Source organism: Halichoeres trimaculatus, unplaced genomic scaffold (genome assembly GCF_033239565.1).
Source record: "Halichoeres trimaculatus isolate MK-OKI-2021-1 unplaced genomic scaffold, fHalTri1.1 fHalTri1_scaffold_21, whole genome shotgun sequence".
Lineage (NCBI taxonomy): Eukaryota > Metazoa > Chordata > Actinopteri > Labriformes > Labridae > Halichoeres > Halichoeres trimaculatus.
Genome location: NW_027437199.1, coordinates 11,727,504 through 11,744,506, shown reverse-complemented (window position 1 = coordinate 11,744,506; position 17,003 = coordinate 11,727,504). Strand labels below are relative to the sequence as shown.

The following is a 17,003-nucleotide window of genomic DNA, read 5'->3' as shown; positions in this document are numbered from 1 at the left end:
CCACAGAAAGTATACATATATATAAATCAAACAGATTATGTATGTTTGTAAATTCCTTTATTCCACTGTCCTCTGTTTTGATGTTGAGAAATACATTTGGACACATTTAGAAAAGGATATCAAACTATAAGATTGATTTAATGCAATTCCAATTTCTCAGTATATGAGATATTTTTATTAACTAATTTTGAAAAACCACTGTAACAGAAAGTGAAATTACATTATAGATACCCCTATTTTATAATGTTACAATAAGAAATGAAGAAGTAGCACAGATGACTTTTCATAAATTATTGAAATGTATGTGTGTTTGTTTTTTGTTGTTGTTCAGGTATGTATGTTGAAAAAGCTAAATATATTTTTATCATTTTGATTTAATGTGTAAATAATTGATTAAAATATTTGCCACATAAACGTTAATGTGTTTTTGCTTTTTTAAAGTTATAAATCGTTTTCTGATCAATTACTCCACGTTCGACTCTCGTGCCTGCCGTCTTACGTCATCATCCCGCGTCTGTGAGTGGACAGCATGTAAACGAAGCCACGCAGGAGAGCTGCAAACGTTTTAAGTTTTACATTTGTTAATAGTTGAATTAAACGGAATGGCATCGAGAGATCAGGAAATGAAGAAGAAAAGCTTTGTTAGGAAAGATGGAAACTGGAACAAGTCAAAAAATCAAACTAAAGGAGTCCAAAAGAAAAGGAAATGGATCCCAGAGCACAAACTGTATGAGGGCAGCGTCAAAGAAGGTATGACTTTTAACATACTCACACGCTGGCTCATTGTACTGATACTGATCTGAAACTATAGTTTTATGAAAAATGAATTATTAAACAGAAGTATCATGTCGTGGTTCTGTCTTTAGGTCAAGGGTTTGCTTTCCAGAGGAAGCAAAAAATGAAATATGAGTACAACAAGCTGCTGAGGAAAGAAAAGAAGAAGAACCCTGGGTCCCAATCTATGTACGAGGAGAAGTACCCAGAAAATCTCAAACACCTGTACATGGCCGAGGCACAGAAACTAAAAAGTGAGGCCTGGGCAAATAGACTAAACCGGAGTAAGGTGAGAATGAAAGGGAAAGAAGTGGGAGAACAGAGAGATGAAGAGAACACTGCTGCACCTTTCTGTGAAGCTGCTGATGCAGACACGGAAATAACTGGTGAATCAGAGCCAACATGTTCCACGACCGAGGACTCCAAAGGACCAGGAGCTCCAGAACAAGAAAGGTGAGAGGGGTCTGGAGTACCTGCTCTGAAACTGAATGTCACAGCTTCTAACAGAGAGCACAAGAAAGTTTGTGACTTCAGCATATCTTGAGTTATCAATTCATGTCTTAATTCTTGTTTCCTGATGTTCAAAATATTTTCACTACATAAGCCAAGAATGCCTCTCTGTAGTTCCTTCTTTTTACTCGGTCATGTCACTAATTTGCTGGTAAAAAAAACCTTAAAGGCCTGTTTTTTTTTTGTAATGATGCCTTTTTGATATGTAAGATGTTCCCCAGAGGTCTTTCTGCATAATAACGTGAACTCATGTAAAAATTAAGCAAAACAACAAAAAATGATTTTTTTTTTAGTTCGACAAAGACATTTGTCATAATGATCTCAGAAAACACCACATCATAATAACACTGCCTTTATGATATTTTCTTTCAGTCTTCCAATCAGTAACCGCATGAGGAAAAAAATGCAGCGCAAGACGTCCTACCAGAAGACGAAGGAAGAGTTTGAGGCAATTAAAGAAAAAAAGAGGAAGAAAAAAGAGGTGACATTGTTTTTCACTGTTTACTTATAAAAAATATTGTTACATTTTTATTATTAGTAAAAGTAGTAATACTATTATTATTAGTAGTGTGTCCCGAGATGATATTCTGAGTTTTCTCCTTTTTTTATCTTCAAATAGTCCCGGTTGTCTTTTCATTAGCAGTGCCTTTGCCTGATGTTGCAAGACATTCTAGAAAAATAAAAATGTTACTTTTAACGTACGGCTGTAAGAAAGCATTAAATTTAATGTTATAAAGTGACATAAGAAAAAAAGTACAAGATATAGTTAGTGACTCTTTTGAAATGGATGAAGCATCAGAGCTTCTGCTGGCAAAGCCCTTAAACATGTTCGTCACACTATGAGACATACAGAAGGTATTATGTACAGTCATTGAGTGGTGATGCCAAATAGAACACCTTTAGGGTGAGACAAGACTGCTGTTGGTGCTCACTCTGTCGGTTTTTCTTCCACATAACCATAAATTCCCTATCCTTTAAAGATTAATGTATTTGTTAAAATTGATTTTGTATCAACAGGAGATTTTTCTTTTTATTCCTTATCTGGATTATGTGATAAAATGTGTATGATCAAGTTATAGCCAGGCCTGCTTCCGCTGTTGAGAATGTTGTAGGATCTCAACCAGAAAATCAGAAAAAAGGGTGATAATTTTCTAATGAGGGCCGCGTATTGATTGGTTTAACTGATGTACCTCTTCTTACACGCTGTCTTGTTTTCTTGCTTTTATTTGTTCTTAATCCCAGGAGTACCTGAAGAACAAGCAGCAGAGGGAAGAAGCCATCCAGAGGTACAAACAGAAAAAGATGGAGACCTATCAGATGCTGAGCAAAAAGACTAAAAAAGGACAGCCCAACCTGAACCTCCAAATGGAGTATTTGCTTGAAAAGATCCAAAAAAGTGGGAAATGACACTGCAGCCAAAACAGAGGAGTGGACCTGTTTTTGAATTTAATATAAAGAACATCAAAGATTTCACTTTTGAGAAAAGCACAATTTTGTTAGTTGTGCTTGGACACAATGGAAGTTGTCATATTTGTACAGAATGTTGGGCTGCAATCTCAAACGTGACCAGAGGAGGGCACTGCAGGACAACAAGATTTCTTGCTTGATGTTTTTTTTTTTTTTTTTTTTTTTTGTCAATAAAAGTTTAAGTTTCCTGGAAAGTGCTTTCATTTTAAAAAATACAACAAATTTCTGGAAGGCTATACTGAGCAACAGTATTTACCCTGAAATCTACCCACAAATCTCAAAGTCTCCATGTGAACTGCCTCTGAAGTTCAGATTAAAACTGACTGATGATCACGTTTAATTCAAGTTACAAGTAGTTTTGTGGATATTGTGGTCATAGTTACAGCTAATGTAAACATATCCCAGCCTTCATGTGTCCTGATTTACACTACCAGCCTCCTTCTTTAGCAGCTGTGTGTGTGTCAGTGTGTGTGGTTGCTGGTTGCACACCCCTCAGGCTGCTTCCTCATGACATCACATGGTTGCAGAATGACTTCTCAAACTTTCATCTGTGAGCCAAGACTTTCTAAACAGAGAGCGTGCACACGCTGCTGCCCTGCTGATGCTGAGAAGAGAGAAAGGCTTTAGTGTTTTGTGCGTACACCCGTTGTCTAAGGTAAGAATGATTTCTTCTGGTTATGGATCGTTACATAGGGAATTTGTTCTATACAGAAAGGGATCTTCAAATTTTGTGCTTTGTTTAAGAGCAGTGGAAATACTCAGTTTTTAATCTGTTGCAAGAAAAGGCTATTCTAGTCATATTCTAAGTATTTGGACATAGTGTTAAAATGCATGGGGTAAAAAAACACACCCTGTGTGAAAAAAGTAACTCCTGTGCATTTAATTGTTCTTTTAAAGAGGTGTAACATACTTAATCTCCACTAAATTTCACTTTGTGAGCATAAAGTTTGATTCCTGTATCTTTTGCTGTATATTAAAATGTTTCCATTTGTTAAACCGTTTTACTTTGGCTGAAACTAAAACACTGTATGTCATGTAGTACTCATTTAACATTTACACTAAAAAAAACTTGCAACATAGGTATTGATAGTGCAAGAAGACTGTGCTTGTCTAAGTTAAGAAATGCATTAAACAATGCCAGAGCACACAGGGGATCAAACACAGCCCTGGGTTCTCTTACAGTTTTGCAGGCATTACGCTGTCATGTGTTCAGTATGGCTGGGTATTAAGATAATCCTTTACACTGTGTTTACATACCTTTGAGAGTTTCTTGTTGGTGGCTGATTAGAAAGAGGAAGTAATGAGAAGCTGAAATAAGTGTTGCATTATTGTGAATAGTTGTGTAACCCAACATCAGAAGTCTAGGTTTGGGGAAAAGTTTAACCTTTTATTTACCCTAATTTGAAAAGACAGATGAAGTGAAGAGAAAGTGTAAAAAAGTACAGTGAAAATGAAGAATAACCAAAACATAGATGAGTAAAACATGTGGGAAACACGGAGGGAGAAGAGTCAAGGCCTACAGTTGAACCAGCAAGCATCACAAGGACCCTCTATATGTCTCACATGCATCATCCACGTTAGGCCAAACTGACCCTAAAACAGTTATTTTTAAAATCCTTTTAAGAGTTATTTTATGTTTTTCTGTGTTATAGAAGCCTGAAGCCAAGTGTTTAAATAATCCAAACGGTTATCAGCAATCTCATCTCATCATGCCACTTCCTGCCGCTGTCGTCATGGCGACTGTAAGAGCCCCAGAGCACTGGATACAGAGGCAGTAAAGAGCCCCTGATGCCTGTTTCCACCCCGCACTGACGCCAAAATACATGCTGCTTCCACTCCACCAAACCATTGAAGAGTGAGTCAGAAGTAAAGAGTACCAGACATGGAGGAGGAGCAGGGCCAGGTGAATGGACTGAGCCCGGGGAGGAGGGGCTCAAACTGGGGCCGAATCGCCCTGCTGGACAAGACCAAAGAGTTCTTCAGGACCTGCGATGTGGAGGGCAAAGGCTTCATTACCCGCACCGATATGAGGGTTAGAGGAGGAGTGTGTGCGTGTGTGTGTGCGTGTTTGTGTGGTCAGGTTTTTAAAGTGGAAATTGTAGAAGCTGAATTATCAAACTTTTCCTTTTCCTTAATAGTGCATATGATTTTTTTATAAGGGGAAAAATCACATTTTCCACCTATTTCAGTTACTATGAGATACTTAATTCAAATGACTGAGGTTGACTTTTAGCTTTACAGTGGTTCCCAAAGTGGGGGCCACTAAACATTGATTGGTGGGTCGCAAAATGCCTGACAAAATCAAAAACTATTTCAAAAAGAGTATTTTATCTCTTTTTTTTTAATGTAAACTGACAGAAGTGTTACACTTTATATTGAAACCATGGCACTTCTGATAATCTAAATTAAATATCTTTTTTTTGTCTGGCTCGATATTGGTTCAGTTAATTCAGTTTGTTCCCAGTGCAGAGGCAGCTGATCTCCAGCATCTTTACTTTGAAGTTTGTGGGAGGAAGTTTGAAAACCCCTGAGTTAAAGCAGTGATTAGATTAAATAGAAATCGGTTAACACTGGGGAAATGTATTTGTTACTACGTCCATTAATAAACAAAACAAGCTATGAGAACGACACAAAAACATTGCCAAACATATGAATTGGGGCTGTTAACTGGTCACAGGGTTCAGCTCCTAATTTTGGCGACCAGCTTGCTATTTATGGTCGATGTGACTGATTAAAGACATTTGCCAGAAAACGTAGAATACGGAACCTTTTTTAACAATGGGAAATATTAATTTCTATTCAAATATCTGCTATTGGCAGTTGCCAATTCCCCCATGTTTCCATTAGCTGCTATTCCAATCAGCATTAAAAACTAGCCAAGTTTTTCCTGTTGCAGATAAATATTGACCTTTATTTTAATTAAAGATCAACTAAACACTTTTAATCAATAAATTATTCAGTTGAATGTTGTTTTTACCTTAGAGGAATGTCTTAGTTTTTAGGTGTCAGGTTGCCATTAACAGCTGTTCTGAAAAAAAATTGCAAAGATAAGGAATTGGTTGCCAGTTTTAACAGTATATCATTTCATAATGTTACTTAGCTCAGAGAGGCGCCTCGATAATCTACAGATAGTGGAGTTGTCATGTTACCTTTGCTAACATGACAACTCATGGTGGAAACTGAGGAAAAATTGATTTGTATTTTGAAAATGTAACAAATGTAATCAGTATGACATTCAGTCATAAGTTCTTAGAGTTAAAAAATAAAAAAATATATGCTAGACATGATAATAAGTGAGCTGTTTCTTGTAGAAATAGACAATGAAGTCTTCTGTTTTGTCCCCCAACAGTGGAAAAGTCCTTAAATGTGTAAAATCCCTTCTAGCAACCAAAAGTTGTTTTCTTGCCAATTTTGCTACAACCTTTTGAAGTTAGCAGTGAGAAAAAAGATTTTTGATTGGACAAACATAAACAAACAAATAACCCATTATCTATTATCCAAGGTGTTTTTATGCTTTCAGAAAGTTTTAGGAGATGATGTCACTTCTTCTTGATAACTTATCCCACATGTTCTTTTCAGCCATTTTTAGTATCTCAATAATTTATTTATTTATTTTTATATATTTTTGTGGATACATGAAGCCGTCACTTAGATGAGCAAAAGGTAAAGAGCATGCTTTTACCTGCAGTCTAATGTAGTTTGATGCAGAAAACAGTGAACAGAAACACTCAATGTCAGAGTTTCTGCTTTTGCTTGATTCGGTGATATTTTTTATCTGTTATATCACCTTTGTTAAAGAAGCTCTTCACCCACTCAACACTCTTTTACAGCCTGTAAAGCACCATTGATGGAAATGTTTATGAGTGTAGATTCAGCTTGCTCACCCATTAAACTACACCTATTCTAGGAACAATACCCACACGCCTCCTCAAAGTGCTGACAATGTCTGAGCTCTGTTGTCAAAAAGGATAGGGTGCCTGTTATCACTCCTGTTCGTGTGGGGCATTTACAAGAAAAACTTTGTGAAACAGCCACTTTGTGTTGTTGTTTTCATCTTTTATTTACTGATTTAAATACAAGTTATCGTCTCATGAAGGCCTCTCTCTGTGACTCCTAACGCCTCCATTGTCAGTTTTGTATTATATTTAGCATTACTAATAAATCCTGCTTCCTTCAGCGTTTTAATGTCCTATGTGTTTATGTTTTCCTGGCAGAGACTCCACAGGGAGCTGCCTCTGTCTGCAGAGGAGCTGGAGGACGTGTTTGACTCTTTGGATAAAGACCATGCAGGTTACCTCACGCTGGAGGCATTCTCCTCTGGATTCAGTAGGTGGCCGTTAGCGTGTTTCATATAGCTAACATTAACCCAAAGCTTTTCATCAAACCAGTCCAAAAATAAAGTGTTATATTCAATAAATCCATTACATAAAGTACCACCAGACTTTAACCAAATAAGGCCTTTATTAACGACTATATGCATGCTAGGCATTTGTGGTTGAAGCCTGTAAAGGATCTAATAAATGTTAGCTAAACAGAGGCAGCATTTGCTAGAAATGAAACCTAAATGAAACAAATTACGCAGTGCAAAAGTAGACATGTCAACAAACTGAGTTACCTAATTCAGTCACACAGCACTCAAAGTAAGTTTTTAATATTGTTTGACTGATATAACTTGTTTTTGAAGTTAGCTTGAACTTGGCTCATATAGTCAAATGTTAGCAACCACTGTTCTTCTTCGAACAAATTGAAATTGCATCAGCAAAGCCCCCTTGTTGTTTTGTATCAAGAAATCTGTGTGTTTTATACTTGTATATTCAGCTTTTAATGAAGAAAATTGAGTAGTTTCTTATTCGCAGTTTATTTTAAAGCTACAGGCATAGCATCTAGGCTGGTGGGCCAGATGTGTAATAAATGCGTAATGTGCCCGAAAGCCTTTTTTTTGTTCTTTGTCAATGTTTATTTAACAAGTAACAAATTACAGACAATCAGACTGTTCGGGAAGACGTAACGGGGCGAAATAAAAAGAAAATAAATTAAGAAAAATAAAATACACATGTTGAAATAAAATAAATAAGTACATGTACTTTACATAATGAAAGCAGTGTGTGTTCACTTTTCTTGTCATTACTCTTAAGGTGTCTATATAAAAATAGAATTCATTTGTGAAAATACAAAAATTAGGTAAGGACTTGGAGAACTTTATTTTATAGATATGAAACTTACGCATGAGAATCATTAGATTTACTATGAAGCAAATTAATTTGTCATTGCATTCAAATTTTGAAATAATATCTTTGGGTCTGATTGGTATGTATTGTTTAGTTTTATTATAAACAAATTTCTCCAGGTCCCCCCAAAACACAGATGATGATGGGCAAATACAAAACAAAAGCAAAATTGTCTCTGGCTCATGCTCGCAAAAAGATGCGCCCTAAAGCCTAAACTAACATGCGTCCAGGATCTGATGTAATAATCTGAAAATACTGCTGCCACCATTTTTTTGTTTTAATTTTTAATTTATTATTATTATTATTTATTTTTTACATCAATCTTTCTCTCAATGTGGCCACACCTTAGGTCAGTTCCTCCACGGTCGGAGAATTTCTGTGACTGATGATCAAATTCAGGCCCCTGCCTCAGTCTTTAGGGCCAAGGAGGCTTTCTATCAGAGCCAATGGGAAGCTAAGCTGTCAGGAGTTGAAGACGAGGAGGAGAGGCACTTCTGTATGTTACTGGAAAGCCTGGGTGCCATTAATGTGTTTGAAGAGTGAGTATAACAACCGCTGTCCTTTTCTCTCTGTGTAGTTTAATAAACATGTTTTGGATATTAAATACACTCAGGCGTTGGTTATTTTTCCTCTCCAGTCCAGGTGAGGTGCGCAGTCTATGGGCCCAGCTCAGGCGTGATGAGCCTCACCTGCTGTCCAATTTTGAGGAGTTCCTGGCCCGGGTCACCTTTCAGATCAAAGAGGCCCACCAGGAGAAGAAGGAGATGGAAAGCGCCCTCCAGAGGTAGTCAGACACTCCTGCACTCAAAGCTTGAAAGAGACTGAATAACCCTTGTTTTGGCTCTTGTAGAGCTCTTTGGCCTTTGAGTTTGCAAGACAAGAAATACAGCCAGAGATGAAGAGGCTAAAGGTTTAAAGGCCATGTCTCTGACTTGGTTCCCACACATGAAGCATTTAAGTACAGTTCTTTAAGGACCACTAAGAGCAGAGTATTTACATGGAATTACCTTTAATTCTCTGTAAAACAACTCCTTCATACATGTCACATGACCACAAATCCACCCTTCTCTCTTTTTGTGTGGAAATCCAGTTATATCCAGCCCTAAATTATAATAATGGTGTGACCCATTAAAATACAAATTTAAATATTTAATATATTTATCCCTGAGATATAAAGAACATGTTTGAACATAATGTGTAAGCTCAGTGTTCGTGAGCGATACTTCTGTACAACATGGGTATGTTTTTTTTTCCCATGGTACTGCATGGTACAGCCTCTTTTTCCTCTAGACTTTACTAATTGGCTCTTTAGGTCTTAACTATTGTCAGGGGGAATGTAAATACCAGTCAGTATTCTATGAAAATGAAGCTTAGTAACAGCATGCATGTGTGTGTTCCTGTGTTTACATGTTACTGCAGGTACCGAGAGTATAATTCAACCCTGAGCTCACAGACAACAAAGCTCTTCTGTTCCTCGATGTTTTCGTGGATCCTGTCTTTCCCTCATTAACCTTAATGACTGTTAAGTCCTGCTTTTGTTTGCAGACGGGCTGCGACACATGACAGTGAGATCCGCAATTTGTATGAAGAGATGGAGGCGCAGATCAAAAATGAGAAGGAGAGGCTGTTTCTGAAGGTGAACGCACAAAACACAACAGCACCTCTTTAAGTTGTTACAGCCTCTACATACATACACATATTTGTAGAAGTGTCTTTTCACTTCAATTTTTACCTTCACTGTGGAGATTTTTTTTTTTTACATAAAGCAAATCATTTGCATTAATCAACTGAGTTTCTGCTGCTGTAGTCAGAGACAACAACGAAGTTAACAGTTTTGAGCTAACTGCCAAAATCCTTCACACTGTTTCTGTTAAGTTCTGCCAAATATTTTAGTTTAATTGTGGTGCTGTATAAAATTTGGCAGCTTTAATCTCTTAATTCCACAAGTAGACATGGCAGGTTACATTTTGTTTGTCTTTACATTCACAATTTTTGCAATCTGCTTTTTTCAATGTCTGCAAAAAACTATGTTTTTCTGGCTCCTAAAAAACAATATTGTTGAAATTTTAGGAAAAAATATTTTCTGGTTTCTGTAGATGATTTTTTTTCTTGTACCTACTGTTTTAGACCTTTAACTTTGATTTTATTTTATCCATTACCATTCATTTTTTAAAATTTCTATTCACTTTTTAAAATTTTAGCTTATTTGAATTTATTTTTTTATTTAACTGATTTTATGGTATGGATGCACGATATATAGGTATCAAAATTGTTATTGGGTGATGTGTAAAAGTGGGCAGATCTTTATTTTTTGTTTATTTTATTAGCTGCCAGCCATTTTCAGAGTAACTTAAACCATCTTTCAAGACCCAAATAATATTGTTTTCTATGACTTTGTTAACACCACTTTTTTAAATGTGTTCATCGTGTTTGTCTTTTCTCACGATCACGCTTCTCTTTCTCTCTGATCTACCTTGATAGACATCTCAGATTGTTTTTGTTTTTTCTCACCAATATTGACATTGGTAAATATCAGTTATTGGCCAAAACAGCAATATTCATATCAGATATAATTTTCATATCAGTGCATCCTTAGTTTTCATCAGAGCTCATCAGTTTGATTTTATTTTGAAATGTTTTATATGATTCTTTTCACCTTTTGCTGTTTTTTTTTCTTTTTTCTTTTGTGATGTTTCTGCATGTTTGAATGAATCAACGCCGCTTTATGAATGAAGATGAATTTGAGTTTAAATTTGATGTTTTTGCCCATACAGGACTCAGAGCGTATTCAGTTGCGTAGCCAGGAGCTGGAGGACCAACTATCTTCAAAGGAGAAAGAGCTGGAGCATCTTTTCCAGAAGCAGAAGAGAGTAAGCCTCATGTTTACATTGTGATTATTAGAAGTCCCTTGAAATCTGTCTCACATTACAGTTCAAATTAGAGAAAGAACATAACACACATGCATTGATAGAGGAAAGAGAAATCCAAGTCGAGCTGGTGTTAGTCATTGCTGCTAGATTACAAGCGTTGCAGGGAGGGGTTTAAACAGCAGCCGTACAGTCTGGTTGCTGGGATAAGTGCTCTCTCCCAGCATTAGCACTTCATTCCTGTGAATATTCCCCTCTCCCTCTGCCTGCAGTTAGAGTCCCAGTGCCAGGAGCTGAACAGCGAGAAGCAGGAGAGCCACGTGGAGAACGTGAAGCTGAAGATGACCAATGATGAGCTGTCCCGTGCTCTGGAGAGCACCAGCCAGGAGCTGGCGCTGGCCCAGGAACAGCTGGCCATGTTGCAGGAGCAGGCGGCCCGGCTGCAGCAGGAGAAAGAAATGTGGGTACACAGGCTTTTAAATGGGGCTCAGAAATAAGTGTTTTAGTGTTAAAGTTTGTGATTTTGTGGATTCAGGGAGATGTACAGAGTTACAGAGGGGCTCCAGAGGGAGAAGCAGAGTCTCATGAAGCAGCTTGATCTTCTCAGGTAACAATATGTCCCATGAGCACAGATTAAACCTGGGTAGCAGTTAGTCTTAATCTCTTTGGCTCCTAATTGGCGAACCTTTGAAATGGTTTTAATGCTTAAGTTTCCACTGCAGATTCTGTCTCACCTTTTTTCTTTTTCTGCTCTAACCAGAGAAATGAACAAGCATTTAAAGGATGAGCGAGACATATGCTGCGGGGTTGTGAGTACATGCTTTATCTAACCTTCTTAGAGCAGCGTTTGTCATTCTGATAGCTGACGGATAAAAATAACATACCTCTGTTTTCTTTCAAATTAGCCACGGAGCTCGCTCAGAAAGAAGCAGAAGCAGAGAGCGGGCCTCGCTGACATGTTTGACGACACCAGCCAGCCGCTCAAAAGGTGATTTATTTCTTTTCAACACAAATCATCTCTGTTAGAGTACCTCCAAAGGAGGGTTTCTACCTTGGTACAAAATGGGAATCATGTGTTGGAGGAGGAAAAACAGAGGATATCTGATTATGTTCACTGCGAAAGCTGAGCTGAATTGACATTTTGGTTTCAAATAAGATTAAATCAGACACAGTAGCGTCCAGATTTTCATCTAAAACAAGTGAAGTGACCCGGTATATCCTCTGTTTCTCCTCTGTTTTTTAAAGCACCTCACTGTTGGTGGACGGGTCCTACCAGTATCTGGAGGCCTTGCCCATAGAGCACCTTCAAATCGTGTTTGTTGCTTCCTCCTCCAGCAGCGAGGACGACACATCTGCTATCACCCAGTCCTATGCCAGCACCGTAAGCGCCCCTGTGTGTCAGCAACGGTCTGCAGTGAAGAAAACTTCTGGATTAACTAATGGCCACACTAGTCACGCTCCAATCAAAGCTAATGATGTCAAAGCAAAGGCTAAAAAATCTCCCGCCAAGATGGCCGCCACCAAGAGGATGACAGGAAAAGGCAGAGAGAGAGTTAAAAGAACAGAAGAACTGAGGAAGACGGGTGTGGATGAGGAGGTTTTGGATTCTCCACCAGACGGGTGGCCTTTGAGAAGAGTCATCTCCATCGAGGAGGATCACCTGCCACACCTGCTCCATGGGGGGCCCCAACCTCTGCTACACCAACTCAGTGAGGAGGAAGGGGATGAGGAGGAGGAGGAAGGTCACAGTGACTTTGAAACAAGTGTTGCCGTGGCAGCAGATCTCACCCTCTCAAGTCACACATTAGTTTCTGCAACTGGAGAAAACTCTCCTGCGAGGAAACACAGCTTTAACCGTGGCAAAAAGACGCCCTTGTCTCCTCGCGGACAGCCTGTTGGGAAGGAAACGCAGCAAGTTAGTCCCCACACTCAAATCTTTTAACAACTTTTAAGTTAATTAAAAAAAAACATTAATATGGATGCATTTCTTTTTCCATCCCTCTCTGACTTTGTGTGTTTTATGCTCTTCAGAGAGTAAAAGAAGGGGATGTGCTCGTTCCTGATCGCCTCTTTAAAGTGGTCCTCGTTGGAAACTCAAGTGTAGGCAAGACATCTCTGCTCCGCTCCTTCTGTGAGGGACGTTTCCACCCTTCCACAACTGCTACTGTGGGTGAGAAGAGAAACACTGTTGTCATATTATTCTGGTTTGTGTTTACAGAAGTGTCAGCGGCCTGTTTTGCGTGTGTTTTTGTGGATGCTAACACAAAGGATCTGAGGGCAACTCAGCATCACATGAAAGGGCTTGTGAAGTCACACTGCCTGTCTTAGAGCTCTGGCACACATTGTGCTGCGGATTATGTCACTTCTGATGAATTTTTGTTCTTGTTGCTTTCATCTTTTTCATACTCTGACTCAAGCCGCGTTATCTCCACTTTACTCCCTACTTCCTTTCAACATGAGGCACAGTCAAGTCAGCGTTAAGCTTCACAGGGCCCCCTGGTGGCTGTTTTTGTCATTTTATAAGAAAAACCATAACGATAACGAAGTTTCAACTAAAAATGCAACACTGGACAGTGAGAATGGGAGCACATGGAACTAAAAGTACAAATAAAATCTCTTAGATTGTTCGGATGATATACTGCAGATCTTTTTTGTGTATTTGTCAGGAATCGACTACAGCGTGAAGACACTAACTCTGGACAATATGCAGGTGGCAGTCCAGCTTTGGGACACAGCAGGCCAAGAAAGGTTTGTTTTTATTTGTTTTTATTTGCTTTATATATCTTTATGTCACATCGCTTCATTGAGCATGGTTTTTAGATAGTCAAACATAATTTGTAAAGCACTTTTCGTAGACGGCAGAGTAACACAAAGTGCTTTACATAGGAAAAATGATAAATATGATGATAAAATAAAATTAAGTAAGCAAACATAAGTAACTCCCATCCCACCTACCAGTCCAAATACAAGGTTAAAAAAATGTTACTAAAAGAGCGGGGCTCATGAACTGAGGAAACACTGAAGGTAGAATAAGATGTTAAAACGTGAGGTAAGAAAATAACTCATACAAAATAAAAAATAGATACATAAAACAACACCAAAAAATACAAAAAAATTAGATCAGAAAAACAGAATAATACACCACTCTACAATTTAATCATAAGGTATATAGAGTGTTTACGTTTATTGTGACTAACAGTTACATTTCGTTGCTCCAACCTTGTTGTTTCCACAGGTTCCGCAGCATAACCAAGCAATTCTTTCGCAAGGCAGACGGTGTGGTCGTGATGTATGACATCACTGTGGAGGACAGCTTCTGGGCTGTGCAACCATGGCTCAACAATGTTCAGGTCTGACCTTTGACCCTACCTGTCCTCTCCTTTTTTTACTTTCTAAGTTTTTCACTGTAGAAACTAAGGTCTAAGCAGGCGTTTATGTCTTATTTTTATGAAGATTCATAAAGATCCACATATGAACCCATACACACCTGACAGGTCCAGAAAAATGTCTCATTTCAGGATATAAAAAGAAAAAATCGACAAAAGGGTTAAAGAAAATTTGCCAATGTGCTAAGAAAGATTTGCTTGCCAAGTTTCTTTAAATAAGAAACAAAAACATTCTTACAAAAAAACCACACAAGTTGTACAGAAACAGATTTCTTACAACAAAGGTCTGAAAGTTTCAAAAAGAATTAACTCTTTGACCAAGAACAGTGTTGTGGTTGAATTTTTCAGAAAAGAGCCTTTTGACTTGATAGAGCTGACCCTGTCTTCTTTGGCTGTTAGCCTAGCATCCATTCAGGCTTGCTTTCTGTATAAAGAGGATGAGCTAACTGCTTTGTAGCTAGAGGCTTATTATCAACATGGAACCTCACTTTAGTCAATCTCAATCTGAACTATCCGTTTCAGAGTTTTTTTTTTTTCTTCCACAACTTAAAAAATGTGTCACTTTGTCACTTATCATTGTTGCACACTTTTGATCTGACATTGTTATCCTCTTTGAGAAGTGTTGGACTAAACCACCGACTGTGTTTTTTTTAGGAAGCAGCAGGAGAAGGAGTCCCTATTCTCCTACTGGGCAACAAAATGGACATGGATGGCCAGAGGGAGGTTTCATTCAGAGTTGCTGAGCAACTCGCCTATGTGAGTTCAACTCAGAGCTTGTGGTTTCAGCTGCAACATCGTAACAAAATCCCAGTATTATAACAAAGAAATGAATTTTCTTTGTCTTTTTGTGGACATTTTGTGCAGGAAAACAGGGTGATATTCTTTGAGGTCAGCGCCTACACAGGGAAGAATGTTACCGAATCCCTGACGCACCTCGCCAGGTATTAGTCAACTTTTATGATCTCTCTCATAGTTACAACAAATGTAATCTCATGATACTTGTGAAATTGCGCAAGAATTTCTAAGAAGAAATTTATCTCCTTTGAGCAAGAACTTTGCTAAAGTGTCAACCTGAAAACTTCCTGTTGAATCCTAGAGCAGAACGATGCTCATTGGTAAGAAGCCATCTGGTGGGGCCAGCTGGGCGTAGCAGGATGGAGAGAAGGACTGAAGGAAAAAATACATGGAGAGAGACGGCATTAAGACAGGAGGAGACTCAGGAGGAGCCCAGTGTTAAAAGTCTACTTGAAGTTGAGGCTTATAGCAAACCAACTAGAAGTTGGTCCAAGAGAAACTTTAGCCAGCCCCAACCAGAAACTTGTTGAACGCTGAAACTTTTAAGCCTGCACTTTTAAGTAGGAAGGCTATCACCTTCCTGGATGGTAGAAAGTTCCAAAGGCAAGGAACAGAATATCCAAACACTCTGCCTCACATACTGCAAGAGGCTCTGGGACACATGTGTCAAACTTAAGGCCCGCGGGCCAAATGTGGCCCGCCAAACCATTATATGTGGCCTGCGAGAGCTTAAAAGGTCTTATGATAGACAAGGGTGCATTGACCATAAACTATGTTTCCCATAATACCTGCTAAATTATGCTACCCCCAAAGTGATGGCATACTGCCACTAGATTGCAGTGTTTTCCCATCAGTGCTATTTTCATTACTAGTGGAATTGAGAAATAAAACAATGATCCCAAAATGTCCAGAAAGAGAAAAGTTGATGCAGATGGCTGTTTCAAGAAAGATGGGAAGGCCAATATATGTTTGAGGCCATGGTTGTCAAAGAGTGCAATCTACATCGGCATGTGAGACGAAACATAGAGCTAAGTTTGCCAAAGTAAGCCTTCCAGGAAAACAACAAATAGACTAAGATTTAAGATGCAAACTACAATCACAGCAGGATGTGTTCAAGAAAACAACAACCAAAAACAAAAGCTAGCTTTATCATGGCTGAGGAAATTGCATGCACTGCAAAGTCTTTTTCAGGGGGTGCATTTTTTAAACAGTAGTTTCATTTATTTTACATTAAATTTTGTTACATTTAGCTTCATTCTATACAATTTAACAGTTACAGCTGGCCATTTGAGGGCAACCATGATGCTGATGTGGCCCTCAGTGAAAATGAGTTTGACACCCCCGCTCTAGGAGGTGTCAAACGATGCAGGCACAGTACATCAAGATTCACTGCAAACCAGTCATCAGAGTTTTGATAAAATGAGAAATAAATCTCTTTTCCTCCCCCCTCTCTGTTGTAGAGTGTTAATCCAGCAGGAGGACAGGGTAAGGGAGAAGACAGTCATCCTCAGTAACCAGCCCATAAAGAAGAAAGCCTGCTGCAAGTGAAGTATGTTCTTTACTGAGCTCTGCTTTTTACACACTGGATTGAGAAACTGTGAGCAGCCTTAATTTCACTTGACATGCTCAACATGTTGAAATGAGGACATGTTGCTGACGTGAGGATGAAGCTGACTGTTGAGCTCAGACGATGAAGCTCAGAGGAGCGTGTCTGCGTCATCTCCTGTAAATAACATTACCAAATCACATCTACAAGTGTTCATAAGATTTAAAATGAAAAATATATCCTGTATTATAATTTATGTCAATGACAACATCAAGCTAGTGATAAATCATAAATTCACTGTAGCTGTTTTCATAACTGTAAAATAGCGTCTTAGTTTTTAATTCCTGAATGTACAGTATGAAGTGCAGCATGTTAATTGTAATAAAAAGAAATTAACTATTTGATTTAAAAAAAAGCACAAAGAGTTTTT

General features: G+C 38.4%; 2 protein-coding genes across 2 annotated transcripts; both read left to right on the top strand.

The window, feature by feature from the left end:
• The first annotated feature begins 470 nt into the window (after nt 1-470).
• Nucleotides 471-2,914, top strand: ccdc59 (coiled-coil domain containing 59). Its single transcript, XM_074697956.1, has 4 exons — nt 471-750; nt 867-1,227; nt 1,657-1,765; nt 2,527-2,914. The coding sequence occupies exons 1-4, from the start codon at nt 603-605 to the stop codon at nt 2,689-2,691; spliced, it is 783 nt and encodes a 260-aa protein (XP_074554057.1). The 5' UTR covers nt 471-602; the 3' UTR covers nt 2,692-2,914.
• Nucleotides 2,915-3,013: 99 nt separating this feature from the next.
• cracr2ab (calcium release activated channel regulator 2Ab) lies at nt 3,014-16,810 on the top strand. Its single transcript, XM_074697951.1, has 18 exons — nt 3,014-3,406; nt 4,404-4,783; nt 6,966-7,077; nt 8,329-8,518; nt 8,617-8,763; nt 9,525-9,615; nt 10,754-10,849; nt 11,119-11,306; nt 11,382-11,453; nt 11,607-11,655; nt 11,752-11,834; nt 12,182-12,761; nt 12,878-13,016; nt 13,513-13,594; nt 14,082-14,196; nt 14,887-14,988; nt 15,097-15,173; nt 16,488-16,810. Exons 2-18 carry the CDS (start codon nt 4,634-4,636, stop codon nt 16,573-16,575), a joined length of 2,361 nt encoding a protein of 786 aa, XP_074554052.1. The 5' UTR covers nt 3,014-3,406; nt 4,404-4,633; the 3' UTR covers nt 16,576-16,810.
• The last annotated feature ends 193 nt before the right edge of the window (nt 16,811-17,003 follow it).

Coding starts and splice junctions, on each gene's coding strand:
- ccdc59 (XM_074697956.1), top strand. CDS start 603: ATGGCATCGAGAGATCAGGAAATGAAGAAGAAAAGCTTTGTTAGGAAA. Junction 751..866: donor TGAGGGCAGCGTCAAAGAAG/GTATGACTTTTA, acceptor TTCTGTCTTTAG/GTCAAGGGTTTGCTTTCCAG. Junction 1,228..1,656: donor GGAGCTCCAGAACAAGAAAG/GTGAGAGGGGTC, acceptor ATTTTCTTTCAG/TCTTCCAATCAGTAACCGCA.
- cracr2ab (XM_074697951.1), top strand. CDS start 4,634: ATGGAGGAGGAGCAGGGCCAGGTGAATGGACTGAGCCCGGGGAGGAGG. Junction 9,616..10,753: donor AGGAGAGGCTGTTTCTGAAG/GTGAACGCACAA, acceptor TTGCCCATACAG/GACTCAGAGCGTATTCAGTT. Junction 10,850..11,118: donor TTTTCCAGAAGCAGAAGAGA/GTAAGCCTCATG, acceptor CTCTGCCTGCAG/TTAGAGTCCCAGTGCCAGGA.